The sequence below is a fragment of the Typopeltis vanoorti genome, chromosome 12 (genome assembly GCF_054136105.1).
Source record: "Typopeltis vanoorti isolate ZY-2024b chromosome 12, IOZ_Tvanoo_1.0, whole genome shotgun sequence".
NCBI classification, from domain to species: Eukaryota; Metazoa; Arthropoda; class Arachnida; order Uropygi; family Thelyphonidae; genus Typopeltis; species Typopeltis vanoorti.
The window spans coordinates 84,674,628-84,686,994 of NC_143560.1; the positions used below are offsets into that span (position 1 = coordinate 84,674,628).

General features: G+C 34.4%; 1 protein-coding gene across 2 annotated transcripts in view; it reads left to right on the plus strand.

Moving 5' to 3' along the window:
* Nucleotides 1-12,367, plus strand: part of LOC150100951 (ubiquitin carboxyl-terminal hydrolase 10-like) — a 229,365-nt gene that overhangs the window by 103,707 nt on the left and 113,291 nt on the right. For both annotated transcript variants that reach the window (XM_090401329.1, XM_090401330.1), the window contains exons 7-8: nt 2,262-2,388; nt 9,779-9,878. In XM_090401329.1, the coding sequence (XP_090257455.1) occupies nt 2,262-2,388; nt 9,779-9,878 (227 nt within the window). The remainder of the gene's footprint in view (nt 1-2,261; nt 2,389-9,778; nt 9,879-12,367) is intronic.

Sequence of the window (12,367 nt, forward strand, 5' to 3'; positions counted from 1 at the left end):
CTGTAGCAAAAAATGTATTGGACATTATTCAACCAAACTTGGTATAACCACACTCTGGAACATGGAGTTTTGATTTACAGGGGAAAAAAAAAAGTACAAAATTCTTCTATCAGCAGACAATTGGTGCTAGAATCAGGTGATATTTGCATAATCTCACTGTTTCTACTGACGAATTGGTGTATATAGGGAAGACTGAAATGGTTTTGCATCATTCTGATAAGACTTGAAGTGCTATGGATCTCACCTTACTGTAATATGTGTTACTATTCAAGCTTTACTATCAACAATACAGTAACGCTTGGCGAATTTTGCCACTTGAAAGATAGGAGATAAGGTCCAGTGACAATAACAAATCTTAGAAAAATTATTTTATGATTTGAAAATAGCAGATCTTTAGCAGTGATGCCAGGATGAGAGTGCAAATGGATTATTCCCCAACAAGTTGGCAAAGTTGCAACTGCAGTTGTGGAACATGGAATGAATAATGCACATGGGTTCAGCAGTGCATGGCCAATATCAAGGCAACTGCCATTACTATACTCAACTGTGTGGAAAATCCTGTGTCAAATGCTGATGTGTTTCCCCTGCAAGATTCCCATACCCGAGTTTGCTTCATGGTGAGGCGGAAACTCAATTGCAGCTTGCCCTGTCTTGGCTCGAATGGAGGTGGATAATGCATTGCCATAGAAGATATTGTGGAGTGATGAGGCACTTTTATCTGAATGTTAGGGTTAACTCACTCAATTGCTGCATTTGGGCTGCGAATAACCCTTGTGTTCCATCAGATTCCTTTACACCCACCGAAAGTCAGTGTTGCGTGGTTTCACTTCATTTATGACAATAACTTGTACCGTCTCTGCTGTTAGGTATCGAGAGATACTGTGCAACTTTGTTGTTCCACAACTGCAGCAGCGAAGATGCCTTACGCTACCATATTCATGCAGGATGGAGCACCACCTCACATTGGATTGCTTATATACCAAATGTTATGAAAACACAGGGTGATGAGTTGTGCATTTCCCACAGCATGGCCACCTCATTCGTCTGATCTCAACCCCTGTGACTTGTTTGTAGGGTCATCTGAAATGCATGGTGTATGAAGGACATGTTCCTGATTTAGCAGCCTTCAAAGACAGAATAATGCAGCATGTGAGGCAAATCAATGCAGATCTCTTGCGTTCCATTGTAGAAAATGTCATTCACAGAATTCAGTTCTTAGAACATCTGAAAGGAGGACATATTGAACCACACCTGTAAGGTATACAAACATAAACTAATTCGTTGTGTTTGTTATATCTATTACTGTTTAATTAATCCCAAAATTATAGTGTCAAATGTCCCCTGCTGGCAGAATTTTGTACTATTTTTTTATCTTCTGTAAATAAAAACCCCACAGAGTGTACCTACGTTGAATTTTGTCCAACACATTTTTCACTATAGGGATTTGAATACCTCTTTAATTATGGCCACCCTGTATTTAAAATTTGTCAGTTTTGATTTCACTCTGATCATTGTTGCTGTGAAAAAATTAGATAGAACAAAATTTTTTGTGTAGAGATAAATCACTATCTATACAATGAAGTAGCAGGTGCTCTTACAGAATAATGTAAAAAAAAAAAATAATTATAACATCTCAGTGACCACCTACATATGTTGTCTACATCTTGGGTGACGTTAGGTATTCTTAGTGAACACTTTAGAACAATAGTTTTCAAAAAAATTCATCCTTCAATGAATTATGAAAGAATTTTTGATGAATTTGATTCTTTAAATTAAATTTAAAGAATCAAAAAGAACCATTAAATTGTTTTTCAATTAATTGCTTTTTTTGATGAATGGTTTCAATGAATTTTCATGGAACCATGTAACTCCTTTCTGACTGGAAGATGAAATTTAATCAAATTTGGTATTTTACAATCTGTATTAAATTTTGAGTAAGTTCCATTTTGCTTTAATTCAAACCATTTTTATGACAAAATGAGGCAAAGCAAAGATGTACAAGAAATGTGCTTATGATTGTGTAAGATCATTTCTTGTTTACTGTGTATTCTGTACATGTCTAAATGAACATTGAATTGAAATAATTTCTGTTGAAGTACTTTTCTGCCATGAAACAACTGAACTTAAATAAACCTAAAAATCATAATCGCCAAGATGCATTTGAATATAATGAGAAAAACACCCAAACTTCGCTTATTAAAATAACTGTGCAATATGCTTTTATAAAATGTTTATTTAAAAAAGAAAACATGCTTTTGCAGGGTTAAACTTGTACATGAATTTCCAGCTTTGCATGCTGTTAAGAATAAGAAGGAAATTGATGGAGTGCCTTTTGAACCCCTGTATATATATCAGATGTTAAGTGTCATCAAATCAGAATGTGTCAAGGTAAGTGCAGAATACCTCTTCTCTGCTTTCTTGATTATTTGTCCATAGAGCTCTTTAATCTTTAGTGATATAAAATGTAGTGGCATTTTATATCTCCTTATTAGCCCCTGTTTTCTGGTTTCTTTTTCCCTCATGTCTTAAAAAAGAATAAGAATGAAGGTTCTCTTAAGCAGAGTCAGCTGCATACTTATATATATGGAGAGACTGAATTATAAAGCAGTAACAGGATGTGACATTATTCTTATTCTCCATCATAGAAAATTCTTAGTGTTGTAAGTTATTTTAATGGGCTCATAAGTTCCTAAGGTCGGTTGTAGTGGTAAAGAATGTTTCTAACTTTTACTTTTTAGTGATATATGTGATAGTACTAATTCTCCTAAATAAGGTAATTATAATTTTTGTTTTCAATTTGGAGTTTTCATTAGGTCTTAATCTGTTGACGTATATGCATGTTAGGAGGATCAAAGGAACCATTTTACAACCAACATTGTTTATATCTTTGACTTGTTATCATCACACTGCATGTCAAGAAAAAATGAATTAATTCATTAATTTTTCCCCTGTTATGTGGAAATACAATGAAATTTGTATTGGTCTGAATATTTATGCAGTAAATCTGATTTTCAAGGGGATTCACTGTTCACTTGTTCCTTGTAGCAGTCTGAAAGGAAGTATATAAAAACTACAAAAACTAGTGTACAAATCACTGCAGTAGACTCTGTAGAAATTAATGTGATTTATTCCAGAATCTGATGATTCTGGAATAAATTTTAAGGCTAAACTAGAAGTTATTGGAATACTGACATTTTTAGTTTAATGCTTTATAAATTACCATTGAAAAATGTACAATTTAGTGAACTCTCATAATAAATTCATAGAGATTAAAGGGATGGTTTTATAGTTGAACATTTGGAGTGGATCTATAGCTAGTTGGAAACACTTGGATTTGAATCATGTCTAAGACATTAAGAAGCTTCACAAGATACAACTGAAGATGAATTAGCCTTATATAGATATAGCAGGGCTACTCTTCCCAGAAATTCAGGGTTTTCATCTTGCAAGACAGATTCAGAGAATGCACACATTTCACAGAAGACTGTGCAAATAGGATTAGCTGGCATACCATAGCATCAGTTCAGTTTTTATTAAGCAGTTACTGGGCTGCAAGTGGCCATTGAGCCTAATACATTGATGACATGTAGCTTTGGCTGGAAAATTTTGGTTATTCATTGCGGTGAGTAAGGTTACCATAATGGTGTTGTTATATATATATATATATATATATATATATATATATATATAGCTCTGTAAACAATGCAATCTCTCTCTGTGTGTGTACACAGTATCAGACCAACTCCCTAAAGGCATAATATTCAATATTCAGCTTTGATTTTCCTGACATTGGATATACCATATTTATAGAAAGCAAGATAGAAATTAGAATATGTGATAATCAGATGGTATGTGGTTTGGTACTATATGCCAGTGGAGGAAGCAGCTCCATCACTTGGATTTTGTCCTCGTGCCTGAACTGTTGTATATGGAGTGGTATCGTCTTCACAGAATGCTGACTTTTATTCAGTTCAGGATAGAAGTTGGCTTTGAAGAAGATGGACCCTGATTTTAGTTCAAATTTGCATTAAATGCACAGCATAACCTTTTGAACTGATCTCTGATTGATTGAAAGTGTCCTTTACTCAGGTTGAGCTTTTATGTGCCTGTAATATTTGAGCAAGTCCACTTTTCATTGCATATAACAATGCATTTAATGACACAATTATATATTTGGTTTAGTCCTTTATCCAAGTGTAAGCAAACAAAGTTTTGCCTGAAGTGTTTTCAGGACTGGGGCAACTCGTGGTAAAGGTGGTATAAGTTCTGATCACTTGCCTTAGTATCCCATAATGCAAAGCACATCTCCTTGCAGACATGTATAATGCTATACATTAAGGAAAGGGCCACTACCCAGACCTGTTTCGACCTTTATTGAGGTCTCGTCAGTGGGAGGTGGTGATATCACCTTAGTATCACCACCCAGAAGTGGTGATACTAAGGTGGAAGTAATGCGGAAGTCATATCACCATATACCAGTTGCCAAAAGGTGTCAACACACCTTATTATTAAAATTCTCTGGATTAGAGAATCTTCCATCAATACATTTAATGAAATGTTTTGTCATGAGGAGGAGTACCAAACAGTTCTCAATAGAATTTGTGTTACATTTTAGCAGCTTCTGTTAGAATGGTGCCACACATCTTGGAGTATTGAGGTTTGCTAATGAACCATGAGCAGCTATTGGCTAGACCTTTGACAGTTTAATGCATAGTTAATGGCTTATCAACAACTTTTGAGGACTTATTAACAACTCAAAAAGTTTATAAAAAAAAATCAATATTTTAGTTCAATAGTTTGCTTAGAGTAATAATTATAGTATTTTTGAAGAATGAAGATAAAGTAAGCAAAGCATGATTGAATAACGTCAGGATATTTCAAGAAAGTATTTAAATAATTTGACAATACCATTTGGATTCAGTCAAAAGCAGCTGGTTTTTTTCTTGATTTAAAGAGAAGATAATTGTATTTCAAATATTTGGACACATTTTACATCCAAGTGTGTTGAAATTAGGATTGCTCTATAGGGTATCAGCAGATTCCCAGAATAAAATTTTGTGTTTGAAGCAATTTTTTTGTAATTTATTATTATTATTATTATGTTAGTAAGATTAAGATAATTGTTCAACTTACTGCATATAGGTTGTCAAGCACACAGTCTTGTAATCCACTGCCCATATTGATTGATAATTGTATAATTTTGGTGTTGCCCTTTTCATTTAGTTCAGATCTACCACACTGTCCATAATTAGAGTTTGCATTGACAGTGTATATGTGCCGTACACTCCTGGCACAGATAATTGGATGGACTTCATTCTCTGGGAAGAACAGATAAGGCAACGAAGCAAGTGAGCATTACCCACTGTTGGCAGTAATATTCACCTTGATGCAACTCATTTTCTAATCATAGCTAAGCTTTCCTGAAGTAATCTTGCTCCTGAAGAATACCAAGCATTAAAAGATTGCTCCAAAAAAATTTAAAAAATAGTCATCATTAAAGCCAATGAGAGAAAAGTACTATGATGTACTCAAAATATAGTAATAATAATAAATATTTCAAATTATAATAGAAAGAACTTAAGGTTTAAACCTTTCTGTTAGTAACTGTTTTAACTCTTAGTTGATTTAAAAACAACTGCCTAAAAAATTACTTAAGCATTAAACAGTTTGATTCAGATTTTTTTTTTTTTTTTTTTTTTTGCAGTCAAGAATAAGCTCATTAATTTAGTATATGGAATTATTAGTTTTTTATAACATTGTAATATACAGTTAGTCCTTGACTTAGGATGATTTGCACTTACAATGGCTAAAAATTATTATTAAAAATTCTCTAATTTAACTTTGCCACCAGCATATACATACATATATCACATTGTTTTTGTGTACGCATCGCAGTGTCGCCATTAGACAAGCAAAGCCTATCACCAATACGCAATATGATTCACCCACTTCTAACTTATCACAGCCTTTGGCACGTAAGTTGCTAATCAGCAGTCGAAGTGTTCGTTTCTCTCGTTGCAATTTTTGTATCTCGTCATAACCCTATCATGTCCAGTAATTAAAGACACCATTAATAAGTTTTTTGTTTATGTTTATGTTAACTAATATTTAAAGGAATTTCAAATTAAAGTAAGTGCACCGTTTTTGATATGTGTTTATGTATTTTTTCTTAATTTTGTATTTATGTATTTATATGTACTAATAAATAATTTAGGATTTAGCAATTTGGGATTTAGCCGACCAAATTGTATTCTTATTGGTTAAATCAAAATAAAAAATGATGGTACAACATGACAAAATTTCATGCCGGCTGGGGCGTCGCCCGGTTAAACAAGGCCCCCGTTGTTTTCGCCAGGGAACCAGGGCGAACAGCAAAAAGTCAGCTACTGGAACAAATATGAAAACAAACCCCAACTCAACATCACCAGAGTTAAAGATCGGTACTATCAACGTAAGAAGCCTGAATGGCAAAGAAATGGAGCTAGCTGAGGAATTAGATAAGTACCAGATCGACATAATAGGGGTGACTGAAACAAAAAAGACCAAAACTGGTGAGGTCTTTCTGAGCAATAAATACAAAATGTTATATTCAGGCAATGACAATCAAGGAAAAGAAGGAGTAGCCATAGTATTCAACACAAAATACGAGGCTAATCTTCTTGAATGGCAGTCAGTCTCAAGTAGAGTAATGTGGGCAAATATGAGAATGGGGAACTGGACAATGAGACTTATTTGTGCCTATGGTCCCACAGAAGGTTCTACTAAGGTAGAAGTAGAGGAATTTTTTGAGGCTTTAGAAAAAGCAACTGACACAATGAAAAAGGAAAAGTTGGTCCTTGTTGGGGATCTAAATAGTAGAGTAGGAAATGATTGTGAGACATACAAAAATATTTTGGGAAAATTTGGAGAAGAGAGCAAAGCTAATAATAATGGCAAATATCTGTTGGATTTCTGCTCAGGACATGGACTGGTTATTACTAACACCATGTTCCAACATAAAAATGTGCACAAATTCACATGGAGAGAAGAGGCTAGGAATAAGAAAAGTCTCATTGACTATGTTATTGTTGATAGTGATGTTTTCTCCCTGGTGCAGGACACCAGAGTGTACAGAGGATTTGAAATTGGAAGTGATCACTATTTAGTCTTGAGCAGGATAAAATTGAATTTCATATTGAAAAGAATAACATGTAAGAAAGTTTTAAAGCGAATAAAAGTTGAGCAGCTCTCAGATGTGAACTGTAGACTAAAATACAGAAATATTATTGAAAAGAAAATGAAAGAGTTTGAGAACAGGAATCAAACCTTGGAGATTCAGTGGCAAACTCTGAAGGAAACATTGATTGATTCTGCCAGCGAGGCATGTGGTGAGGTTGTCTGCAAGGATAAAAAAATCAGAACTCCCTGGTGGACACAGGAAGTTAAAGAGGCAGTGAAGGAAAAGAAGAAAGCATATCAAAAGTTCCTGGCAAATAAGTCAGCTTTTACTCTTACAGAATACAGAGACAAATGTAAGAAAGCTAAACAGTGTGTAAAACTGGCTAAACAAAAGTCATGGGAGGACTTTGGCAAGAATATAGAAAATAAATATCAAGAAGGTGGCAAAATATTCTGGAGGTTGTTGAAGAAGCTTAGGAATGGAGGAAAGTGTGCTGTAAAAGGAATTAGAGATGATAAAGGTGAAATGAAAACAGGAGAAAAAGATATCCTTGAAGTATGGAGTAATTACTTTGAAAAACTGCTAAATGAAACGAGCAGTGATGACAGCACAGTGGTAAAAAACACTGACCAGGCATGCAGTCAGGAATACATATCCATACTTGAAGTAGAAAAAGCCATCAAAGGCTTGAAATGTGGAAAGGCAGCAGGAGTAGATGATATTCGACCAGAAATGCTGAAGTATGGTGGTATAAGAGTCTTACAGTGGCTGCATTTCATAGTTCAGAAAGCCTGGACAGAGGGACGAATTCCCGATGATTGGAGTAAAGCTCTCATAGTATCCATATATAAAAAGGGAAATAGGACTGAATGTGAGAATTACAGAGGTATTTCCCTACTGAGTGTTCCTGGCAAGATCTATGCAAGTATACTTGAGAAACGGTTGAGAAGAATTGTGGAAGAAAAGCTTGGTGAAGAACAAGCTGGATTCAGGCCAAATAGAGGCTGTCAAGATCAGATCTTCACTTTACGACAAATAGTCGAGAAAGCATGGGAATATAACAAAGATCTGTATTTAAGTTTTGTCGATTTGGAAAAGGCATATGACAAGGTGCCAAGAGAGAAGCTATTCAATACGCTGCAGTTATATGGTGTCAATGGGGCATTATATCAAGCAATACTTAGTCTTTATTTGAGTTGTGAGTCAGCAGTTAGAATTGAAGGAAGTTCAGGAAGATGGTTTAATGTTAAATCTGGTGTGAGACAAGGATGTACATTATCCCCTCTGTTATTCATTATCTATATGGATCACATTATGAAGGAATGTGGTATTAAACCTGATATCAAAATTGGAGATGTTAATGTCAGCTCTTTGCTTTATGCGGATGATGTTATACTTCTAAATAAATCCGCTACAAGTCTGCAAGATTCTCTGACTAAATTGAATAGCTGTTGTAATAGATATGGTATGAAAATCAGCAATAAAAAGACAAAGACAATGAAAATAGGCAGAATCATTGAAAATGTCAACTGTGTTGTGAATGGAGAACCTGTGGAACAAGTAAAACATTTCAGCTACTTAGGCACAATTTTTACTGAAGATGGTAAACTAAATATAGAAATAGACAACAGAATCAGCAAAGCTGGTATCGTGGGAAGTCAATTGAATAAATTCATATTGAATAAGAGAGAAATTAGTCGGAACACTAAATTAGCTGTATACAAGACTGTGTTCAAACCAATTTTAACTTATGGATCTGAGAGCTGGGTCAGAAGTAAAACACTTGACCAAAGACTAGAGACCGCAGATATGAGAGTCCTGAGAAAGATTAGAGGCGTGAACAGATGGCATCAATGGCAATATCATATTAAAAATGAGGATATTAGGAAAGAACTTGACATTGTCAGCATCCAGGAATGCATTAGCAGAGCTAATCTCAGATGGTATGGTCACTTAAATAGAATGGGAGAGGAAAGATTAGCAAAACAAGTGTTCTCTGCCAGGTTGGCAGGAAAACGACCCAGAGGAAGACCAAGATATAGGTGGATTGATACGGTACAGAGTGCCTTAGATGATAGAAATATAAGATCTGATAATGTTGGAGTCTTGACAAGTAACAGACTGATTTGGAGGAAAATTGTAGCTAGGAAGTTAGTAATGATGTAATTTTTTCATGTAGTACTGTCATATCCTGTACACCCCTTGAGGGTACATGGCAGGAATTTGATGATGATGATGATGAATAAATAATTTATAAATGTTTATGTAAGTTTATACATTTTCAACCGTTTTAAGTTAAATAGAAACCTAATTTATGAAAATATTATAACAGAAATCAAACAAATCAAGAATTAAAAAAAAGTCCTTGACTTATGTCAGAATCGACTTTTGACAGAGACCATGGAACAGAACCCGGCGTAAGTCGAGGACTACCTGTAATTCAATTTTTTTGTTCAAACTAAACTCGAAAACTCTTTCAGTCACTCATAATCCCTCTTATTTCCAGTGCATATGTTATTATGTGATGCTAGTATTTTATAACTAAATCATATCTAAAAATCTCATGTTTTCCCTAGTTAATAGAAATAATTACTGTATTCTTGCTTTCATTTTTATTAGGGTCAGCAGGAAGATGCTGAAGAGTTTTTGAGCTGCATCCTGAATGGGCTTCATGATGAGATTGTTGCATTGGTTAAAACTGTACAGAATAGTCCTCCATGTAAGTTGAAACAAATAAAATAAATATTATTAGTAGTATTATCACCAGTAGTATAGGTGTTACTATGAAATGTATGCTTAAGTTTTTAACTTATTAAATCTTTTACATGAGTCATTCCAAGTGAAATCATGAGAGAAAAACAAAGCTACATAATTTTGATTTTGATGAGAGCAAGTTATTTTGTCACCCTTTGTTTTAGATGAAAGAATTTTTTTAGTTATTTTCTTGGCATCCTATTTATTATGGGGACCACAGCTTATTTGTAGATTTTCCAACTCTTGATTTATTTTCTGCCATTTTATTAATGCTCAATTATGTACCTTTTGAGCTTCTTATTTGCATTTTTAGACAAATTATTTTTTTTTTCACGATAACAGCATTACTTGCTTTCGGTATTCTGAGTGCCGTCTTTACCCTTGTTTTGGCCTATAGGCCCTAGGTTGAAGTCACAAGTCTGATGTTTTTTGTGTTTCATTTATACATGTACTGTATGCCCACAGATGTGAAGCCCTTTGACACGACTTTGTGTCAGAAGAAGGAGAATCCATTATGATATTAGGGTAATCAGTGCATTTCGTGGGATGAGTGTTTATTATTATATGTCGAAAAATTAGCTTTTCTTTTATGTAATTTCTAGTTCTTAAAGGGATAACTATTTTGCTTGTACAACAGTTGGAAAATTTACATATGCAGCACATGATTTCGCATGTTGGTGACCAATTGGTACATCCTTTATTTCTTTCTCTCCTTCAGCATGAATTTAATTACAGATTGATTGATTCATCCATTCCTCTAGGATTGGATTCAGTCCCTTAATGAGGGGTTTCTGACAAATTTTTTTAATGCAGCCTGTTCATCACTTCTTGCTGCATCCCCTAAGGACGATATTGATGACTGTAATCCATGTGTGTTCATGGGGTTGGTTTGCTTGTTCTAGGGGGGGGGGGACCCAAGTTTCCAGGTGAACTCCCCACCTCGTTATGAGACTGGCTAACTCACCTTTCATTGAAAGAGACCAGATAAAGGTTTCTCACTTCACTAAAGAATCAAACCCAGGTTTTCCTGACCAAAGGGCTTCATCTATACCAACTGAGCTATGGAGACTCTAATTACAAATTAGAGTTCCTCAAATAGATGTTGAGCACTTTATGTAAGTTTTATTTCATTTTATTATTATTATTATTATTATGTTGAGCCCATACACGAGAGGTTGGTTGATCAACCTATAATACATTAGTACCGTGTATGGGTAGCGGGTTGGGAAACGAGGCACTTGTTCACATTTGATTTAAATGACTGTATATTGTATTCCTTGGGAAACACAACAGGGGGAAGACTGTTTCTCAGTACCTCAGTTGCAGGGATGAAGGAGGATGAAAAGAAACTTGTTCTGTGGGTTTCAAGGTGCACTGTGAAGGGATGTTGAGCAGAAGTTGCACATGTTCCAATGAACTTAGTACTAAGTGGGGGGAATTATTGATATTTCAGATGAGCATTAACCATAGAAATATTTGTAGAATAGACATATTGCAGAAAATAAACTTCTATACAAATGTGAGAGGAGTGAGTTTGTTAATAATTGGTGGATTTTTATATAGATAGAGTATTCATTGATATTATGTTAATATTTATCTTACCATAGAGAATGATCTCTGTTTCTAACAATTATTTTTTTAATTCCGAGTGCACCTATATGTTATTATATGCACACGGGTTCACTCCAATTGGTGCAGTGATCTTAACTCTTTCTTTCAGAATCCCAATAAACACTGACTCAAGACCAAAATACAAAATAAATACATTTAATAAAACAAAAACAATATATATATATATATACACACACTTCAAACAACTTTACATAACTAACTACAAATTAATTGGATCCAAGGCCTTTTAAAAATAAACTTACTTAAGACTAGACTAAACACTTTGTTTGCACAATCACAAAATGTTCATAGCCAGTTTCTTTCTCTGTCAAGGCCCTTTTCCGAAGATATATGACTCTATTCTTCATTTTTACGGGATCCTTTCTCATCACTTATGTAGCACACATTAATTCTTCCGAGCTTAATTCTATCTCTTTTCTTCAGTAGAAATAACAGTCAGATCCGGCGTCCTTAATACAGACGAAACTTCCTAAACAGAGTTTTCTCGAACATTCCTTTAGAACGTAAATAGCAAATTCTTCTTTTATTCACTAAATACTTATTGACAGTCTTAACTCTTCCAATAAAAAAAAACTTCAGTTCTACGATTCCCTTTTCGGAATCTACTATTAATCTTTCAATTAGTGTTTCCTCCAATATTCCATTTAAAACGCATATAGCAATATTTTCCTTTTATTCATCCATATACTTATTCCACATTAAAACTTAATAGTTCCACGATTCCTTTTTCGGAATCTACTATTAATTTTCTTCCGACTGTCACATAAAAAAACTTAAGTTCCTCCGACCTAAATATCTGCCGGCCTGTGTTCTCAATTCCTT